This window comes from Zeus faber (assembly GCF_960531495.2).
Source record: "Zeus faber genome assembly, chromosome: 7".
NCBI lineage: Eukaryota > Metazoa > Chordata > Actinopteri > Zeiformes > Zeidae > Zeus > Zeus faber.
In genome coordinates, this window is record NC_137203.1 from 7515714 (window position 1) to 7537415 (window position 21702).

Here is a 21702-nt window from a genome sequence, read left to right on the forward strand (position 1 = left end):
AAACTCACGATCTTCTCCTTGTCGCAGTAGGAAGGGAAGCTCTTGGAGAGCAGGGAGCAGTACTGCAGCAGCACCTTGGTGATGGTCTGAGGGAAACACAGCAGAGCGTTAGAAAAAAAACGCCGTCCACCCCCCCCAAGCCAGTTCCGAGGCGGAGTCGAGCCGCCGCCACACAACACGGAGAGCTGGATCCAAAAACGCTCGCGCCAAAGAGGCGACAGGCCAACGAGCGCCTTCGAAAGTCGACGCGCTCCGGAATTTACGGATTTGGGGCTGGGATCGAAGAATTCATGTACTAAAGAGGTTTTCTTTTCGCGAATGGAGATACCATTCCAGAAATAAAACCTCTTCAATGGGTGCGCTAGAATTAACGTATGCTGAAGTCAATGGTTTTATACGGCCAATGAGTCATATAACGAGTCATTTTCTTTTCCTCTCAAATTTCGTGCACATCTCCCTGGGTTTCTGGGGTTTCTGTGCATCCTGAATGCGGCTCGTTCGGAGTTTGGGCGCATGCGTTTGAAACGCTGTAGTCGCCCGTGCGTTCAAATGACGGCGCCCACCGCACCGGAGAAGTTGTTTCTCCTCCTGGTTTGGAGCTCACCCCGGGCCCCGGCGGTACACGGTTATGGTGAGGTAGCGTCGTAATCCCGGGGCCTGACCGCAGCCCCAGGGCGTCCTGCTTCTTTCTTCATCTCAATTTGGAAACCCCCGCCCCCCGCTGCATGTCTCGGCGCGCTGCATCCGCTCGGGTGCCAGGCCAACGCGCTCCGTAACGTTTCGAGGAGATAGTTCCAGCCAATTTTTTTTTTTAATCCCCCGAGAAATGGCGGCACGACGAGGCACGGCGTCCCCTGCGGTTCATCCTAAGTTCATCTTCCCGTGAAAATTACTCCGCCGTGTTCATTTATTCATTCTGATGGAGAGTGAAGGCCCAGTTCTGCCGTTCTCTCATACATAAAACATTCCTCCGCTTCGATAAGTCCCCCGGGGAAGTGAGAGCGGCGGAAAACCATTGTTCCTGCGCTATATACACGAGTACTGCTTGGAGTCATTCGTACCTCATTTGAGTAATTCCGTTTTAGGGGGCCGTATATTATATTTAATGAGAGTGTTTTGCCTCCCACAGAAGCAAATCAGGTTCCAATCAGGCTCCATCCGGGCTCTAGGTGACACTGCGCCGCTCTTCTGAGGTTCTGAATTTTCACTTTCACAAATCCCAGACGCGGCAGACGGATGAGGATCGCTGACGACCTCCTCAATTATCACAAATCGCCCGACCCCAGGTGGAGATTACTGGGCCCTGGGTAAGACCAGTGGGGGATAGGGATGAAGTGGAGAACTCCAACTGGCCTGAAAGCAGGTGGAGGGAGGGAGAGAGGGGGTGGATGACAGGGCAAGAGAACGAGAACTGGAGCGAGAGGGAAAAACTTTCAATTTAGAGAGTGGATGAGCGAGAAGTTAGGGGAGAGAAAGGGAGAAAGATTGAGAACGAGGCAAAGATAAAAGGACGGCATAAAAAGAATATAAAAGCGCAGAGCGACCGAGCGAGCGAGCGAAAGAGAGAGAGAGTTAATAGCAATTCTATTTCAAGTCTTTACTTTACTTGTATTTATATTTTAAACTGCAATGCTTACAGTTTCTTTGTTTATTTTGGCCTGTTTTATATACAGTACATGCAAATATTTTTTAACTGCAGTTAAAATTTATTTTTTTTATTTTAGTTCATCTTCACTCATTGGTACGTTAACATTTTCAGTGCAACACTTAGATTTTTCTATTTTATTTTAATTTAATTGTCTTAAATATTTTTATTTATTTGTTTTCCATTTGCTTTGGCAATGTAATTGTATGTTTCCCATGCCAATAAATAGCTTGGCATGATTGTGAGGCAGAGAAAATGGCTTTTTGGAGATTTAGGAAAAAAAAAAAGAAAAAAAAAGAAAAAGAGAATTTAATAAAACAGAGGGTTGGATTGGGTTGGTGGGGGGGGCGTTGTTAACGGGGTCCAGACAGCAGAGAGTGATGTCCACCATTAGCTGTTCACCACCTAATGAGTCTCGTATTGACCAAGAAATCACACAGTGGCCGAGCTGCAGGCGTCCGCTGCAGAGCAACGCCCGCTCCCCTAATGACTCACGGTCCTCAAAACCAACCGCAGGGCAATTAGACTTTACGAAGCACTGCAATACTCGCCGGGCTAGGCGTTGGGGTCTTGATCGAAACTGATCGGCTCTGCGGCGCTGTTCCGGTGCTCCGCTCCGCTCCCGGACGGGGGAAATAAAAACATTCTGTTTTCATTGTAGATGCGTTTACGCGTTGATGCGTTTAATTGACTCTGTTTCCGACTGCGGCAGGAAGTGGGCGCATTCAAGGCGAACTCGGAAAGACTGCGATTTCCCCCTTTCGGCTTCCGCCCCAGGCGCGACTTTCAGGGAAGCTACTCGCACTCTTTTTTCACCATAAATGTGTTTGCATGGCATGGCACCCAGACGAAAGTTTGATTGAAAATTCATACTAAATGATCAAATATACTAATCAAACAGGGGGAATTAGATTGCCCGCCTCTATACTGTATAAGGCTGCTTCCAATAAAGGCCTGGCACACTCTGCAGTTGAGGTAAATAGAAGCCCTGGTCAATATCTGAGGAAATACGGTAACAAAATATTGGCAATACACAATAAATCCCAAAACAAACAATAAGCCAGTACAACACAAAGTAATAAAGTATGTTGTCCTTTTTAAAGACACACACGTGCGTGCACACAAACGCACATAAAGTAGGTCCTACTGTATTTTAGAGTCAACACCTTCAGGTTGACATCTTGAGTGCATGTGTACGTGTGCGTGTGCGTGCGTGTGTGTGCGTGTGTGTGTGTGCGCATGTGTGTGTGCGTGCGTGCGTGCGTGCGTGAATGTGTCAGCACCTTTGCGAAGCGGCGGCTGTAGTGCGCCACCACCCTGGGGTCCGGGCAGTCCAGCTTCTTAATGATCTCGAAGCTCTGGTTGAGCTGCGTGAAGATGTCCACCACGGAGCTGGAGAACAGAGCGTGCTCAGACGTCTGCTGGAACTGCGGGAGGGTGGGGTCAAAGGTCAGACCAGGTTTTACGACCGCAACACCTCATTATTCATGGCTTGTATGCATCATTAGGGGGCCATCCCCTAGGGCTGGATTTTTTTAATCATTGTCCTCGGAATTTTTCCGGGCTAAAAGCGTCCGGAACAGAGCGACCGCCGGAGCTACGGACAGGGCTGACGCGCCGTTAGAACCGGGACGTCACAGACGTCGCGTGGTTCGAGGTTCATCAAAAATCGATCTGCCATACCGAAAAACCGACAAAAATTTAACCGAAAGCAGCCGAAACCCTCGCGCTTCACTGACACGCCGGCGTTCGGAAACCTTCGACGCGTAATGGAACAAGATGAGCTTTAGAATAAGGCGCTTTGTGAAATCGTCATCCAATTTTCTATAAACATTCATGTTGTGGTTCAGAACGTCCATTCGTGTCGTGGGTGGTGTACAGTCCACAGTTCTCGGAACGAATCGTAAAAAAAAAACAGCGGACCGAAAATTTTCAAACGATCACGTCAAAACGTCGACCCTTTTAGCGGTTTTCGGGGTTTACTCCTAACCCGTCGATAAACTTGGGACACGGAAAAAACGTGAATCCGCAGACTCGAGTCCACCCAGACTGTGGGAATGAAGGGTGTGTTCATGTACCAGGAATGCGTCGGAAAACTGGAACCCGTGAAGTTGTAATGAGTCTCAGAGAGGCGGCAACGTTTTTTCGGAACGTCGACTTCCGTCTCTGTGACTACCCTGCGCCCACCACTGACGACCTGTTGCCCAACCATCATTTTCTATTTTGTAAGTACATTAGTAATTTATTATTTGATAAATATTGGTTAACCGTTGTTCCTTTTATCGTCTCCCTCCTTAATGATGTGCACCTTTGGTTTTATTCCATTACAATTATTACATTTATTACATGTTCATAACAGTACATTGTACTGTTGGCTCAGTAGTTTGTGATTCACATGCACTAGAATTCAGCGGCATGCGGGAAATGAAGTCTTTGTAAATAACATTTTGGGAAAACTGTAATACCTACCAATCACGTCTTAATGGACCCCAAAATATAGCTGCCGCCTGCAGCAATATATTGGATTGCTTTTGTTTTGACCCACAGCAGCCAAGGCGTCCCAGAGGGTTTCCCTGAAAATCGGCCAAATCAAGGACGTATCCTATGGTTCCGTGTTGTGGCCGCATTTACAAATATCGCTCCCTGTCTCACAGGGGGTGGACTGAATAATAGATGCTAAAAAGGAGTTTAACTTAGAACTAAATGGTGGACAAGGTATTTTTTGAGCTTGTATCTTAAGTATTCTTTTGATGGGGATTTATATTGATAACTGTATTACAGTACATAGTGTACAGATTCTTAGATTCTGGATTCTGTATGTACTCCATCCCTGTATCACATACTGAGCTGATGTAAACCCCAAATCCCCCATGAGCAATATTTTTACTTTTTATCCTATTATTATTATTATTATTATAATAATAGTAATAATAATAATAATAATAATAATAATAATAATAATAATTATTATTATTATTATTATTATTATTATTATTATTATTATTATTATTATTATTATTATCATTATTATTATTATTATATTATTATTATAATTATAATAATAATGATTATTATATTATTATTTATATTTTTTTCCTTGTACGGTTTGTCTGAGCATTTATTATAATGCTAATGGTATATTGAGAGGGGCTCTGTGAGCCGCTCTCAATAAAAACTGCACCTTGTGAGGTTCACAAAGCTTGGATTTCAGCGAAGGGTGACCTTGCTTACTTACTAGGTCCCTGATATTAATAAATCACTAGTTTTTTTTGTTATTTTGTCCTCCTTTCAAATGACACAAACCCTGTGTTTCTTCCGCATGTCTCTTCCCCTCTCTCTCTCTCTCCTTATTCTATTTGATTTTTCTCTCTCTCTCTCACCCCTTCTCTCTTGTCTCTCTCCAGTGCTCCGTGCATGAACTCCAGTGACACCTCCTCATTTTCAGCCAGCCAGGCCAGAACGAACTGCATGAACCACCTGAGGGAGGGAGGGGGAGAGAGAGAGAGAGAGAGAGAGAGAGAGAGAGACTGTCACAACTCAGGTTGCCATGTGTAGTTCTGCCCCTCCCAATGGCCTACCCCCAATCAGCACTGTGACCTCATCGCATTGTACGTCTGTCAATGTGATGTTATTATCCGCAATTATTAGACGTGGTTATCCGCGTGCATGGATGCATGTGTGTCTGTGTGTGTGTGTGTGTGTGTGTGTGTGTGTGTGTGTGTGTGTGTGTGTGTCTCTCTCTCTTACGCTGGATACTCAGGCACGGTATCAGTGAACATCGGCAGCTCTCTGACATACTCGTTGTAAAGCCACTTCACCTTGAAGTGCAGGTTCATGTAGTCTGCCGTCTTACACAACCTGTGTGTCTCGTGCTCTGTGGGACACACACACACACACACACACACACACAGACACACACACACACACACACGCACACACACACACACACACACACACACACACACACACACACACACACACACACACACACACTTAGTGATCTGTGGATTTATTCCTTGTACTCCTGCTACAGTTTAAGGTTTGATGACTTGGAAACTCACCATTGTGGACAGCTTCGCACATAGCAGTGTGTGTGTGTGTGTGTGTGTGTGTGTGTGTGTGTGTGTGTCTGTGTCTGTGTGTGTGTGTGTACGTGAGTGTGTTCTTGCGTATGACTCTGTTTTCTGTGTTCAGGCTGAGACGACCCTCTCATCTGGGTTCTGAGGTATTTCCTTTTATTTTGATGGAACCAGATGTTAAAGGATCAATTTGGTGGATTGATGGAGCTCTGTTTCACATGAAATACTTCCAACAATATTTAAACTATCAAGGTGCTTCATAATGGAAATGATTACAAGCAATGTAATCAACTACTTTATCTAGTTTAAATTACTTTGTATCGACACACATGTTATAAGAATTTTATATGTATAAATATGGTATATATATATATATATATATATACTGTATATTGCTGTGCCTTTCACGTGAAACCTTGTACGATGTATGTGGACTCGGTTTATCCTTTCCAAGGCTAAGTAGAGTTCCTGTCATAAAAAGGACGTAAACTAGTCACTTTCTGTGTCGTAAAGAGGAGGAAGGGAACCTCAACAGATAGTCTGTCTCAACGAAACTGCCCCATCAGTCCTCAGCTCCTCAGTTTCGCCACTCCAAGAAGACTGTATAAAAAGCTGAGCTCTCCAGTGAGAACTGAGCACTTCCTCTGTCACACTCTGTTGTGTTGTTACACTGAGACTGCTCGTCTTGTACAAGATTAAATACTTTATTAACCTCAAGTATTTGTCTCAGATTTCCTCTGTAACGGTTAGTCCGTCCACAAACAAAGTTGATAGCTGCTCAACTTTTACAACACACACACACACACACACACACACACACACACACACACACACACACACACACACACTTACCAGCATGTAAGTTTACTTTGCGAATGTGGAATGTAGTGGGAGCTGAGATGGCAACAGAATGAAAACAACAAAAGAAAATTAATCAGACAAATGGAGGATGGAGAGTTAAGACAGAGTTTAGGGGGATTTTGCTTGGTTTGATCATTTTACTCTGATGGAAGGAGGATGGAGGGATGGATGTATGGATGGAGGGATGGAAGGAGGGGTGGATGGATGGATGGAGGGATGGAAGGAGGGGTGGATGGATGGGTGGAGGGGTGGTGGGATGGAGGGATGGATGGATGGAGGGATGGTGGGATGGAGGAATGGATGGATGGAGGGATGGTGGGAGAGAGGGATGGATGGATAGAGGGATGGAGGGATGGATGGATGATGGATGGAGGGATGGATGGACGGTGGGATGGAGGGATGGAGGGATGCAGGGATGGGTGGACGGATGGAGGGATGGATAGAGGGAGGGATGGATGAATGAATGAATGAAATGCATGACAACTACAGCTATCCATCCATATGAAGTAAACGCACACTACCACTAGCCAGCTTCCTCGGCCGCCTTATCTGTCTCTCAACTCCGTCTGCTGGTCTCCCTCCATCCTGTCTGTCTCCCTCCCTCCTGTCTGTCTCACCCCCTTCTGTCTGTCTCCCTCCCTCCTGTCTGTCTGTCTCCCTCCATCCCGTCTGTCCCTCTCCCCCCTCCCGTCTGTCTCCCCACTCCTGTCTGTCTCCCCCCTCCTGTCTGTCTCCCTCCATCCTGTCTTCTTGACCTGCTGTGCTCCTAGTGTCCTGTAGATGTCAGTGTGTCTCCCACATACCAGTGTTACCAGTTAGCCCGGTCATCAGCCCAGTCATGCGGCATTGTGTTTTTAGGATGCATAAGTACCGTCTTTGCTTATTTGTTTGCATGTTCTACCTGAATTTCCCCCTGAGGTTCGATGAAGTGTTTTCTTATCTGGGGAGAATGGAGAAGGGAGTGAAGTGAACAGATGAATGAAGTCAAAAGACGAAAAGGAGGAGGGGGGGGGGGGAGGCACAGACTGACAGCAGATCACACACACACACACACACACACACACACACACACACACACACACACACACACACACACGGTCTTACCCTCCAGGGCGTACTTCATGTCCTGGGCGAACAGCGTCCACATGACCTCAGCACTGACCTTCCCCACGTTCAGCTCCTGGGGAAATCTTTTGAGGAGGACAAAGTGGCACCATCACAGGATGCTGCTTACACACTACTTCCTCATTTAGCCCGGGGAGATTCCCCTGATGTGTGTTGAAAAGAGCCGTTTGCTTTTTTATTTGTTTATTTTATTTTTTTACAAACTGCAGCATTTAAAGGTTTTAATTTATATTATTGTTATTTTAACAATGTTCTCTCATTGTAACCTTGTCATAACTCATAACTATCCCATTTTCTTCATTTTCTCATACGATAATAATATACGATGCAGAGCTCCCAGAGTGAAGTCAAATAGACTCAAAAATGACTTTGTCTCCAAAGCAATTAATGTGGTTATCTTGTATTTTACGGCATTTTTATCCCTTTTTTACACCTCATATCGTCTTATCCATTTGATGTGTTTTATGTGTATTTCCCTCCGCTCTGCTCATTAAAGCAGAGCGGTGCGAGGACTCAGTGTTATAACGCTGCACCTGCTTCCTTTTCGTCCCTGTGTCACGTGTTGGTTCCCCACATGGGTTTCACGTGTGATACGGTGTGAGTTCCCCTGCCGCGGCACTCACTGGTTGATGACGGGCGTGTAGGCGTTCTTGTCTTCCTCGATGATGGACACGATGAGGGTGATGAGTTTGGGCCAGAAGTCCAGGTTCTGGATGCTGGGTCCCTGTTCCTCGGGGTGGCTCTCCTCCTTCTTCTCCTCCTCCTCCTCCTCCTCCTCCTCCTCCTCTTCCTCTTCTTCCTCCTCCTCCTCCTCCTCCTTCTCCGCCGCCTCTTCATGCTCACCCTGCTCTCCCTCACCTTTCTCTTTCTCTTTCTTCTTCTTCTTCTTCGTCTTTGTCTTCTTGGGTTCAGGCTACGAAGGCAAAGGAAGATTAACAACTGGAATGACGTGTTGTTGTTGTTGTTACAGAACCAAAACACAGGTTGATACATATCTATCATTCGGGAAATCTTATCCAAAACCAAATTGTGGTCACAGGCTCCTCGACTTAAAGCAGCATTTAAGGTCCATCGACAGCACAATGGGACTGTAAGTTGAGTAAAGACACCGGGAACAGTGAAAGTTAAACCGAATAATGTCGTCTTTTTTTTTTTGATTCCTCTGTCGTAGAGGATGGAAAATTTTGAGAATTTGTCCATTCGTCTGTTTGAATGTAAACAAAACATGCCATGTGTGGGTCTTGGCAGTTAATTTCCCCACATTAAAGTTCATCTCAAAATGAGATTAAATCCTTTTTTTTAATTTTTATTTTTATTTATTTTTTTCAGATCATATCCTTTCATGTTCAAGACTCACTTGAGATTCACTGAATTGAATTTGCTGTTTGGGCTCTTTCGGCCTTAACGTTGACTTTGACTCCCCTGACTCCCGACTCCTGCAGACCAAGTCGAGTCACAGTCAGCGTTCCGTCGCGTCCGAGACCGGTCCCCCAAAAACACCGAGCGCAGACCTCCCGGAGGCCACGCCGGAGCGCCGCGTCCTTATTCTATTCCCGGGAGTGTCGACTGACCTGCACGGCCGGCTGGAACTGCCGGTTGTAGAGCTCCAGGCAGTTGTTGAATATGTACTCGTAGGTGGAGTTGAGACAGGCCTTGACGCAGTCGCGCACCACATGGGCCGCCCTGGGGGGGCTCTGCAGCTCCAGCACCTGGAGAGACCAGGGCAGGGGCTCTCAAACGTGTTTCAACCGAGGACCCCTTATATGAGAGAAAATAGGCCGACAGGTGTGTGGCAGAAAAAAAATTTTTTATACGAGGCCTATTTCTCACACTTCTGAACACAAATCGAGGGAAGTGTATTAGAAATATTTGTATCGCACAATTCACCACAAATCAAGAGAAGTGGCGAAATAATGAGAAGGTGCACACGGCAGGATTTGTTTGTCCACAAGGGGAAAAATATATATACGCATATATATCGCATAAAAAAAAAAGTTGCATTTCCGAAACTTAAAAGATACCCATTCCAAGGACACAAATAATAATTTCAAAATTTCAAAATTTCACATTTCAAAAATTCCGCCGACCCCACTTTGAGAATCACCGCATTAGGGTGTTCTATCAGGGACTGTGTGCCTGGGCAAGCACAATGGTCTGACCAAACCACCAACATGGCACGACGCAGTGAGACCAGACCACAGTGAGACAGCCTTCAGGTTTGATGTTTCTGAGTGTCGGGGTAGCGGATAGTGCACAAGGTCGGCAGAAATACCGCTGCACGGGAAGGTACATTATTCATCCCCGGAAGTGAAATTGTGTGGCCCCCTAACTCTGTTCATTGGAAAACTAATTCCAAAAAGAGAGGGAAGAGAGAAAGGGATGAAAGGGTTTCTGGTGCCCGACCTTCATCCTGAAGAAGGTGATGCTGGTGAGGAGGTCCACGGTGGACTTGAGGTCCTGGAGGCGGGGCTTACTGCTGGCGGGGAAGTTGTTCTGGACACGCGCACGCGCACACGCACACGCACACACACACACACACACACACACACACACACACACACACACACACACACACACACACACACACACACACACACACAGAAAGGAGGCCAAAATAGGAGGCATTAAATAATGGTAAAGATTTTCACGGAACAAGGGAATGAGCCCACCTCCCAACTTGCACACTGATGCAGATTCAAATTTAAGCATTCAGAAGAAAAATGAAGGAAATCCTTTTCCCTTGTTATTTTGGTTTCGCTATATAACTTGGGATTCTATTTGCTGTTTTGTACACTATATTTTCCTATTATTATTCTGGCTAAATCATTCAATGACTTATAGTAAGTCAGTGGTTACTGACCGGACCCAGAATGCAGCCAGTGCTCATACATGACTCCAGATCTTTTAAACCCTCAAACAGGGGTCGGCAACCTTCAGCATTAAAAGAGCCATTTGGGTGTGATTCCCACCAAATAAAACCCACCTGGAGCTGCAAAACCTATTTGACCGCTATAATGAAGATAACACCGGATATACAGTATAGTTTTATTACACTTGTGCTACGTACTGTATATAAGAACTGTAGTTTGTTGCATTTATGAAATAAAAGAACTACAAACAGATTTTTTTTTCTGTGCTTGACACAGCAAAACACTAAATTCTGTCAGGGCATCAGTTTTCTTTGAAATAAAATACAAATTGCAGGTGTTTCACTTATTTGTGGATTTGAAAAAAAGAAATTGTCACTTTAATTATAAGGGGCAAAAGTATGTTAGTTTATGTTTCATCACGACTTAAGTCTATTTCAGTGTGCCGTCATCCGCCACTATTTCCTCAGTCGCCTGCCACAGTCAAACCACAGTCGACCTGAATACGAAACACAAAGACATCAGTTCAGGGTCCCATATAAATATCTATATTTGCAAAATTAATCCATATTTGCCCCTGAACTTCACTGCAGAGCTTCTCTTTATCCGGGCTGTATGATGTCACTTTGAGCTTCACACATGACTGTTTGCCGTCATCAGTGAGTCGCGACCGATTTTTGCTCCTTATGAAGTTCACGGAACACTTGGTCGCACAAGTATGTTGATCCAAAGACGGACAGGACCCCAAATGCGTACTTGTTCATGTTCAAATAGGTGCCTGGAATGGCATTCCATGTCTCGATTCCACTCCGCAGTTCCATGAAACAAACTTTAACGTTCTATTTTTCTCAGAAACTTTTATTTTTTTGGATGTATCCATGGTTTGCTCATAATAAGTCACCAGCCTGTCTGCAACAGGTGACGCATACAAGGTGCGATGCACATTTTGATTGACAAAATATTAAAACACGTTTTATTTAACTATTACATTGAAAAAATTAACTAAATAGAATAACATTTATTTAAATTAAGAGCCATAATTTATTCACACTATTTTCTCAACGCCACAGGGAGCCACGGCAGAGGGATGAAAGAGCCACATGCGGCTCTGGAGCCGCGGGTCGCCGACCCCTGTCCTACAACAATTTAACTGAATGCTATGAAGCCACATTTATAACCATCAAAACAATACCTGCGGAAGAGGAAGCCAAGTTTAAAACAACCAAAAGACCCAATCAGAAGAAGAGAGGCGTGCATGCTTCAAAATAACCACGTTGCAACGGCGCGTTTTCAGACTTGAGGCCGTCTTGAGGATGCCGGCCGACCGACGCCTCGTTTCCTCTGCGCGTTCGAGAGGATCAAGGGTTAACGGAAATTTTAATTGGCCCCCAAGACATGAGCAAAGCGACAGCAAACACAGACGCTCCAAACTCTGATATTTTCACTCATAATGAGCGTGGGATCATCTGAAACCTGAATTCCCCCGCGGGAGGCGATGGCCGCACGCGCGTTTGGGGAATCTACACCTGGAAACGCCGGCTCCTGCGTGGCCGTTGCGTTGGGTTTCAAATCTCATTTTGGATTTTATTGTTTTTGTTTGCAATTTAAAATTCAGAGTTCAAAGATACAAATTAAATTATTACCAAAAAAAAACGGAAAAAAATATATATATTGGGACCCTGTCGCCAGCAATAGTAATGTGAGAATAGTTAAATGTCATTTTACATGTGTTGTGTGTATTTCATGGATAAATTATTAATAATTCACAGAGCTGGCATGAAATGGAACAAATTGAACAAATCATGTCATTCCAGGACTTTAAACGTTATCCATCTTCATGTTTTTGTTTACCATTTTCTATTTGTATTCATTTATTTAAAATCCGGTTTCATTGGGGATTATTCTAATGGAGGGTCCTGACCCCCCCCCCCCCTAACAGGATTAAGAGGTTTTCAATCAGCGCCAATGAACAACGACAGAAAAGAACGTCAGAGACGCCGCGTCGTTTCACTTAACGCCAGATTCCACAGATTCTCCGACGCCGAAACACTCTATTTGATGGTGAAGCCTTCGCTGCTCCACAGAAACCTCATGCGACTTTCCTACGCTGAATCGTCAAACGGAGCATTTGCTGGAGGCTGATGATATCATATTTACCTCTGGAGTTTACATCTTCCCCGTTTAACCTCTTGTTACCGTGGGGGGATAGTGTGTAAAACACTCTCCCTCTTTAAAAGTACAAATTACTTAAACCACAACTTTCCCACAGCGATGTGCTCAATTGAGGATTTTCGATGTTACTATTGCTGTGATCAGTGAATTAACTGTTCGATTAAATGGTATTCTTATGATATCGACATTGCGATCGTCGGGATTTGGTATCGTGATCGCTAAATGTCGTTTTCAAGGCCGAAATTACAATAACGCTTTACAGTGAAACATTCATTTTAATGTACGTAATAATGTTCATAACGCCCACATTACTAATGATTCTTCCTCAGAAATGTCCGTAAACATCCTATGAAAGCACCAATAGTCAGCACCAAAATAGTGTCTAATAATCAATATCAGGGGAATCCTCAAAAATATCATGATATTCTATTTTTTCAACGCCCACCCCGAGTTTATTACGCTTATCATTTCTCCCATTGCCAATATAATTCCCCACAAACGGTTTTAGTTCAGTCTTTTAATAATTAATGTGAACAAGGCCACCCCGACTTTGATTTAGTCTTCAAGCGCTAATAATACATGATCACCCAAAATTGCCTAAAGCCTTTGTTGTGCACTTTAGAAAGGGTAGTTAAACAATAAAAAGTCTCTGTTATCCATTAGGAATCACAATGACAATTTACAGTTCTGAGTTGTTTTAACCCAGACACACTCCAATTTCTGCTTTTTTGAGTGTGTGTGTGTGTGTGTGTGTGTGTGTGTGTGTGTGTGTGTGTGTGTGTATGTTTGTGTCTCTATTGTGCGTGTGCTCCTTCAAATTTTGAATGACCAGTCAAGTCAAAAACAGCCATCGGGGCGGGACTAACCCAGCCTGATATGAGCTTGGCCTCCGTTTTTTCTGAGCGACTGACGTGGTGCGAGGACTTACTCTGTACATGGAGAGATCAATACGCAGGGAGTTGTGGAGCTGGTCCAATAACTTCACAAAACGATCCCTCTGTGATGGAGAGAGGGAGAGAGAGAAGAAGAGATGGAGGGAAAAAAAACCACACACACACAGACAGGCAGGGGGAGACTCAAAGGGAGGGACGCATTAACGACATTTCTCTAATAGTGCAATGTTGAGTCCTTGTAAGTGTCATGACAATAAAATAACAGACTGAAACTCACTGCGGCTAAATATATTGTAGATATGGTGCGTGTGTCATGATTTGGCCCCGTGTTTGTTATAATTTACTCTGTTAATTGTTATTATCCTTCTCTCCTGGGCGTAGTCTTGTGCTCCACCCGTCCTGGTATCTCTCTCTCTCTCTCTCTCTCTCTCTCTCTAGTCCTATGTCCCCGCCTCCCCCGTCTTGGTCCTTCTCTGTCTCCGTCGCTTTCTCTGGTTTCCTCCACCTGTCGCTCTCTCTGGTCCTGCCCCGTTCCCCGCCTGCCCGTCGTGCCTGCCTGACCTTCCCCGCCCGCCTGCCTGTCTGCCAGTCCTGTATGACCGACCAGACCCGATCTAACCTGCCCGCCCTGCCCACCTTGCCCACCCCGCCTGCCTGACCTTCCCCGCCCCTGGTTTCGCTTCAATAAACCCCAGTTATCATTTGCATCTACTCTTGAGTCTCTGTGCGTCCTGCATTTGGGTTCACCCCGACAGCATCGTGACAGTCTGAGTAATTTGAGTTTTTTGTTATTACACAGTCAGGCAGACGGAGATGGATTGACATTTTGGCAGGTGACCAACATGGGAGAGGGACCACGACTTCATTAACACACTCATCTGGTCAGTGAGGGATTTTTAGAGATAATCAATAAATAGGGCGTGTTTGCTGCAGGCCAAGTCTAACCTCTGGTCCTTCAGACAAAGATAACTTTGTCTGTGACCCATCGTCACATTACCCTTCCCCAGAGCGTCTCCGCCCTCCCATCGCCTCCGCCCGGCTCCCCCATAATTAAAGGGGTCGAGGTGTCCTTAAAGCTACACCACGGCAAAACACCAAACTCTGAATGGCTGTTATTATCCAAATCAGCCCAAGTGGGCTCCAATGAAGGCATTAACATAATGTGAGTCAGGGAGATCCTCTGCTGAGAGGTTTGTAGATAAAGACTTTAAATAATAAATGACTTGAAAAGTTACTTGTTAGTATAGTAAAGGATTTTCAAACAACTGTACATACAGGTGACTTTCAAAAATAAGGAGTTGAAAGGTGGTGACAGCCACCAGCACACGCTGCCGCCGTAGAGACAGATTGTTTGAGAAGTATCAGGGAGAAAGTTAGCTGGAAGTTATTATATTATGAAGTTCACATAACGCCGCTCACAACAATTTGATTCTGTTTGCACTGCGGCGTAGTTGTTGTATATGTCACATCAATGATCGGTTGATGTCCGGTATATTTGTCTTCCTTAAGCTGGTAAATACATAGAATTATTTATCATCATAAGTCATACCCATACCAATAACCTATCCTGTGCATAGGCTCGCATTGTATATTCATATATTTATACATTTGACTATTCTTATTTAGCTTTTTGTCAATTCCATTTCATTTTCTAGCAATAATCACCGTCGACACATTCCGAGTAAATGTAAATGCACCTGGCGGAATAAAGGCATTCTGAGTCCGATTGTTAAATACGTTCATGCAAAACTCACTTAAACAGGTGCGGTGGAGCTGCCAAAAAGCCTCCAGCTCAGTGCCTTTACGCTCCCCGGGCATTGTCAGGTGTAATTATTGGACTCGCAAACTGTAATCCTTCCATCCCCCAAGGCATCGTGCCATTAGATCGACTGAACTAATCTCCTAATAATTAGCCAACAGATGTCGCCAACGTTCGCGTTAAAAATCCCCGAGGTGATGAGCATTCGGGTCGGGAAAGCTGCTATTAAGTCATGTCATGGATTTGGAGAGAGCCACCCCCGTCACCCTTTTGTAGCGACAAAATATTAATCTGAAAATATCTTCTGGGAGATCAAGGGGGCCCTTCCTCGCCTTCACTAAAATGATGAATCACGTCTGCGTTCACATTCAAAATGTGCACCCACACACACACACACACACACACACACACACACACACACACACACACTATGACACAACATCCTTTACAGACCAACGTGACTCACTTTTCAACGACTTGTCCAAAAGTGTCAGGTACTTAACGAGCTCAGCGCCGCTTACTACCAGGGACGACGTTCGGCATAAACTAAAGATAAAATACGAGGAGGGTGCGTGCGGGGTCCAAGCCTGGATCCAGGATTTAAAAGGTCTGAAGTGGTATTCTACACGGTGCAGAGGCCTTCTGACGCGGGGCTGGGGCGAGCGTCCCGTGCAGGACGGCGAAAGGTGAAAAGGGGTTTCAGTCCCTGAGACGCCCACATTAAAATGGAGTTAATACACTGACAGGTCATGTGGAGTGCTGGACCCATCCCCGTTCTCACCAGCCGAAAATTATTCAGGCTCCTTTTGAATTTAGAATTTTCAGTGACGGCATATTACTTTGTAAACGCTGCGTTCACATTTTGATGTTTAAAAAAAAAAAAAGGTCATTCCGTGCATTGACACAGATGCTGCTGTACTGGTGTGTTTAGAGGAATAAATCACTTGCTGGGACGTTGGTTTCGGCGACGCTTCCTCGCGGACCAAATGAATCAAAGTAAACCCCGCGAGAACCGCCTTCTTCTGGCGGGTTGCTCCTTTCGCTCTGGTGTGTGTGTCTCGCTGAACAAACAAATCACTCTCTGCAACCCCCGTGAACGCAACGCATTCCTGTTCGCCGTCGCCGTGTGGTGTCAGAGATCCGGGTTCATCCCTGTTTCAGTTCCCCGTGGTGCTTGAGCAGGTCTGCAACGGTGGGGGGGGGGGGGGGTCGTGACACACGGCTACTGGGGGCTACGGAGAAGGCTGCGTGCCTGTTTTAAGGGGCCCTGGCACCCCGGCTTCCCATCCCGTCCGTCTACTATTGCCTCATTCCATCTTCATCACCCAGCGATCCCCGGGCAGGAATGTACTGGTGTACAGCGGTAACCAAGCAGGCTGCGGTAAGCGGGGATCGACAGGAAATAAGCCGGTAGGGAAAATGAACGAAATGGGCATGTTAAGAGGACATAAATCCCTCCTCTCCCCTCCTGCGTCCCAGCCGATCGCACCTCGGGGTATCCGTCAAACGCAGACTCCACTGGGTGTGAAGCCACAGGTATTATGTGTCGTCACGCTCGTCCTACATGAGAATTGGAGCCGGAGCGCTCGGGCCGCACATTTAGGTCAGATTGGTGCTGCATCCTGTTAAATAACTGGAATAATCTGTTAAAGTGTTCAAATAAGGTGTCAGCCTCCTGTTGTCTCCGTGGTTACATTCCAACATGGCTTTGTATGATTCTGTGCGCAGACCTGCCAACCTTGGGGAGGAATTTGGAGCACCACAACAGAATAACAGGGAGTCTCTGTGGTGTTTGAGTTGCTGCAGCTAAATGACTCCATCAGTTATTCACACCGTAGCCGTCTCTTAACGAGGATAATCACATCGTATGCGAGATACTACCGCTAACTATATATACTAATTTATCTTATTAGGATATACACTTTGAAATGCATCATCTCGTAAAGTTACCAAACATGTTCACCAACTAGAGATGCACCGATTGCAATTTTCTTGACCTATTCCGATTTCTGATTTTTTTTTTTTTTTTTTTTTTTTTTTAAGTCTAGCTTGCAGATTTTGGCCGATTCTGATTTTTATTCAATTGTATGTTCATGATAAAATTTTGACATTGTTGTCCGATCACTTAGAGCTTATCTCTGTGATCTGAGAAATCATATTTTTCAACATTTGGTCTGGTGTGGTATATCTACTGAACGTCAATGACAAATACATCATGTGACCTGATCACACTCATGTAACAGAACAGCTGCACATACTGACTAGACTGTAATCAGTTGCCACAATAGAGAGATTGCTGAATTTTTAAACTGTGTGTTTAATATTGTTTGTTATTCACTATGGAACAATAATAGAACATGAAACTGTTCATTCCAATACAATATAAAATATGGAACCGTCACCAAGTTGGAGTATAATTCAACCTGTAACTCTCACTGAGTTTTAGTAGAACACAACATAAAACAGACACGGAAATGTCCAGTTTCAACTTCAAATGAAAGTCTCTTTCACTTTTAAGTGCAAATATACCTTACTATAAGATGTCTATGGTACCTGCCATTCTCAAAATAAATTGCAATCATTGCATAAAAAAGGTTAAAATAATAAATGAACGACTCTCCTCACTCTCGTTCACTGGAACTCACCGTCCATTAAAACAACTGAATCAAATGGAACGACTCGTTTTACTGAGTGACTCCAGAAACCAGTCTCAAAATAGAGTCGAACCTTTCATCGCGATCAGCGCTGGTGCACCAGCAACAACCAGAGCAGACGCTCCGCTGTAGTGACAGCGGTGGATACACAGCCTGCACAGTTTAGAATATTGTACTTTGTACTAGATACTTTGTTTATCTTGAAGTACCTCCAAAGAGCCTTTTTTTTTCTTTTGCTCTTTTTTGAGCGTCAACTACGCAACTACATCACATTAAGTTGATATCGGTTTCGCGTATCGGAGTATTTTTATGAGTACGTGAGCAAGGTATATAATAACATAATATTCGACACCGATGACTCCGATCAAGCTGAAAATCGATCGGTGCATCTCTCGTTTTATACGTCAACGTTACGGTCACATGTTTGTGCTTATTGCTCCCCCACTTCCCATTTTACCTCAGCAGTGCAGCTGCGCTCAGAGGATGTTGAGTGAGAGGAGAAGGAGGGGAGGGCTTATATCCAATAAATGCACGGTATTGTTTTGTCTTGATTTGATTTCCGCAGATAAATGACAATAATAAATATATATATATATATATATATATATATATATATATATATATATGCGTGGTTTCAGCTGGGATTTCATACCTGTGTATTTTGACCAAGAATGGCGTGTTTGGTACACAAAACGCGTGCAGGTTGCAAAGCGCGTGCAGGTTGGCAGGTCTGTGTACGTTGTGGGAATCGTTTAGTGTTTTAAAGCAAATTTTAAGAAACACTGACGAACAAATGACAAACAGACCTCAGAATGACGCCGGAGGCAGTGTTAACCGCACTTCAGTTCAGAGAGTCTGAGATTGGGTCGGGACCGTCCCCCCCCCTCTCTAAAGGAGACTCTCCTCTGAAAGCAAGGCTGCCTGGGCCAAGGTGTGATGCCTTTTGTTTCCCGGTTGGTTCCAAAGAGATCGTCTAGACCAGGGGTCTCAAACTCAAAGTACCTGGGGGCCACTGGCCAGCTTGTTCTCTCCTAGGGGGGCCCGCTTCAACAGCGGCGGAAGAAAACCTCCAGTTTTTCTACAATACATTGAATAAACTATAACTAATTATAATAAACCGTGCAGGTGCAAAACTGTCATTTAAGCACACTTTGCCCAATGTGGAGAATATTTCAATTGTCAATGTGCATTACAATAACAAGATAAAAACATTATAGATCTTACAAAAATTCAGTGGGAGTATATTACAATATTGACTTATAAATAAAGAATGGGAATTATAAAATATGAATATAGCGAGTGTTTAATCTTATATAAGCTGTGTTAATTGTGAAGATCTGAAGAGGGCAAAAGTTTAATTTGTTTATTACACGTTCACATATCTAGTTAAAACGAAATAAAGACGTTTATAGTTTTGTTTGACTAGAAATCCGTGTGTCTCATTATTCAGACACATCATTCAGACAAATCCGCACGTACGTAGTGGTGCGGCAGTCGATCAATCGATCAATTCAAACCAGCCGACCGGCGTCATATGCAGCTGTCTTCATGTATTATTGGGTTAAAATCCTAAAAAATGTTCACAAGACACAAGACTGTTGAACTTGACTATGTTTACGTGGACTCTGAAACCCAAATTCCCTGAAAGTCTATGAATCGAGAGGAAAAAAAAAACAAGAATAGTCAAATACTCATATCAGACTGCTGAATCCTACTCGACGCCGTAGTGTCAGGTGTCACGTGTGCCGCTGTTGATCTAAGCTCAGGAGTTCATGTTTGACAAGGTGTATAGTTATGTGAAATTAAATGTTTTTATGCTCTGATTTTGCAGCCTCGCTTGAAAATGGAATGATTACTCTGAAATAAAGGACTGGGGTAAAAAAAAAATCAAAATTGTGAAAAAAAAAAAAAAGTATTGCAGTCCAGATTGAACAATAAATTATAAAGACGCGGGGGGCCGTATAAATTGTCTCACGGGCCGGATCTGGCCCCCATGCCGGTAGTTTGAGGGCCCTGGCCTAGACGTTGTGTACTGTCTGCATCTCACTCTCAGATGGAAATGAAAAACAATGCCTTAACATGAGAGAAGATTAAAAAATGTTTTTAATATTAAAGCCTGTGACTGTCGCCATTTGCCAAGTAATACATTGCCGTGTTAATTGATTTAAGACTGAGTGTATCCGGACACAGTCGCAAAAAATAGAGTTGGATGTGACACCTTGTCGAGGCGCAGCAGTGCAGGGGTGCTCATATGAGCGTTATATTAAAAATGCAAAACACAAACAATATAAGGACAAAACACCGGGGAATAAAAGAAGACGTGTCTCAGATACAAACCTCACGATGACGTGGCTCCTTGTGCCCTGGCTTCTGTGTGTGAGCATGTGTGTGTGTGTGTGTGCGTTCATCCGTGTTTGTTTTCTGAGTGTGTGTGTGTGTGTGTGTGCGTGTGGGCGTGTGCGCGTCCGCGTGTGGCGGACCACCTCACCCCGAAGTTGGAGGCGGAGAAGCGGTCCTGGGCGGAGACGCTGGTGGAGGCGGTGGGATGGGCGTAGAAGGAGTTAATGTTGGCGAGCAGCGTGCTCATCACCGCCGGCAACCCCGACAGCATGTACTTGGAGGACAGGCAGGAGAAGTGACTGAGGGCGGAGGGAGAGGTGGAGCGACGGAGGGAGAGAAAGAAAAAGATTTTAGAATTCAAAAGACGATTTAATTAAAGGACGATAAATGACCTCAAACAGCAAACAATAATAATAAAAAGAGAGTTAGTCATTGAATAGACTGAGCAATGCTGGTGCCAATGCAACTGACTGAAGGGAATAGAAAGAGGGAAGGAGGGAGAGGGGGGCGGGAGGAGAGGGAGAGACGGGAGGGGAGAGAGGGAGGGTGAGGCGGAGAGCGAGACGTGGGGAATGGAAGGGGGGGGGCAGGGAACCAGGGAGGAAAGGAGGGCGAGGAGGGAAGGGTGGGGGAGGGAGGGGCGTAAAGAGAGGTGGAGCAGAGGAGGACTCATGCTCTTCTGTCTGGCTACAAACGCTCGGCCCGGTTCTCCTTCTGCTCCCAAGTGGTCGTTCAGGTGTGATTCACCCGTCACCGGCAGTCCCGGCTTGCACTGCACGAGCGCGGTTCGCGCCGGGACGCAATCAGCCCCGGGGCCCGTGCCGCGACGCGGGGCGCGTGTTTGCTCAACGATACGATCTCGTTCGGCTTCCGCTCCAGGAGGCGTCAAAGCGCGGCTCAGGCGCGAGGCGCTGAAACGCGGAGAACGCGAGCTCCGTTTCTCGGGAGCCGCGACTTTTTCCCAATCTCGCCTTTTATTTGCCTCCGATATTGATCCCTGCTCCCGGGGAGTGAGGGAGAGGGAGAGAGGGAGAGAGAGACGGGCCCTTCCATCCGGGATTCACAACTTAAATTTACAAAAAACACTGTTTTTGTCAATGCTGCTGGCTTATTGAACTCAATTCTTTCAATTCAATACACACACACACACACACGCACGCCCGCGCGCCCGCGCACGCGCACACACACACACACACACACACACACACACACACACACACACACACACACACACACACACACACACACACACACACACAGGATTGTACCATGTAGTGGAGGGACACAAATACAGGAATACAATCTAG

At 45.1% G+C, this 21702-nt stretch overlaps 1 protein-coding gene across 1 annotated transcript in view; it reads right to left on the reverse strand.

The window, feature by feature from the left end:
• Positions 1-21702, reverse strand: part of LOC307232535 (protein unc-13 homolog B-like) — a gene marked incomplete at its 3' end in the record, with an annotated part of 62498 nt that overhangs the window by 24331 nt on the left and 16465 nt on the right. Inside the window, exons 9-18 of the mRNA XM_080003576.1 lie at positions 20544-20694; positions 13678-13746; positions 10114-10203; positions 9288-9419; positions 8334-8542; positions 7690-7775; positions 5393-5519; positions 5026-5122; positions 2929-3072; positions 9-86 (exon numbers count right to left, since the gene is read on the reverse strand). Coding sequence (XP_079859702.1) covers positions 9-86; positions 2929-3072; positions 5026-5122; positions 5393-5519; positions 7690-7775; positions 8334-8542; positions 9288-9419; positions 10114-10203; positions 13678-13746; positions 20544-20694 — 1183 coding nt within the window. The remainder of the gene's footprint in view (positions 1-8; positions 87-2928; positions 3073-5025; positions 5123-5392; positions 5520-7689; positions 7776-8333; positions 8543-9287; positions 9420-10113; positions 10204-13677; positions 13747-20543; positions 20695-21702) is intronic.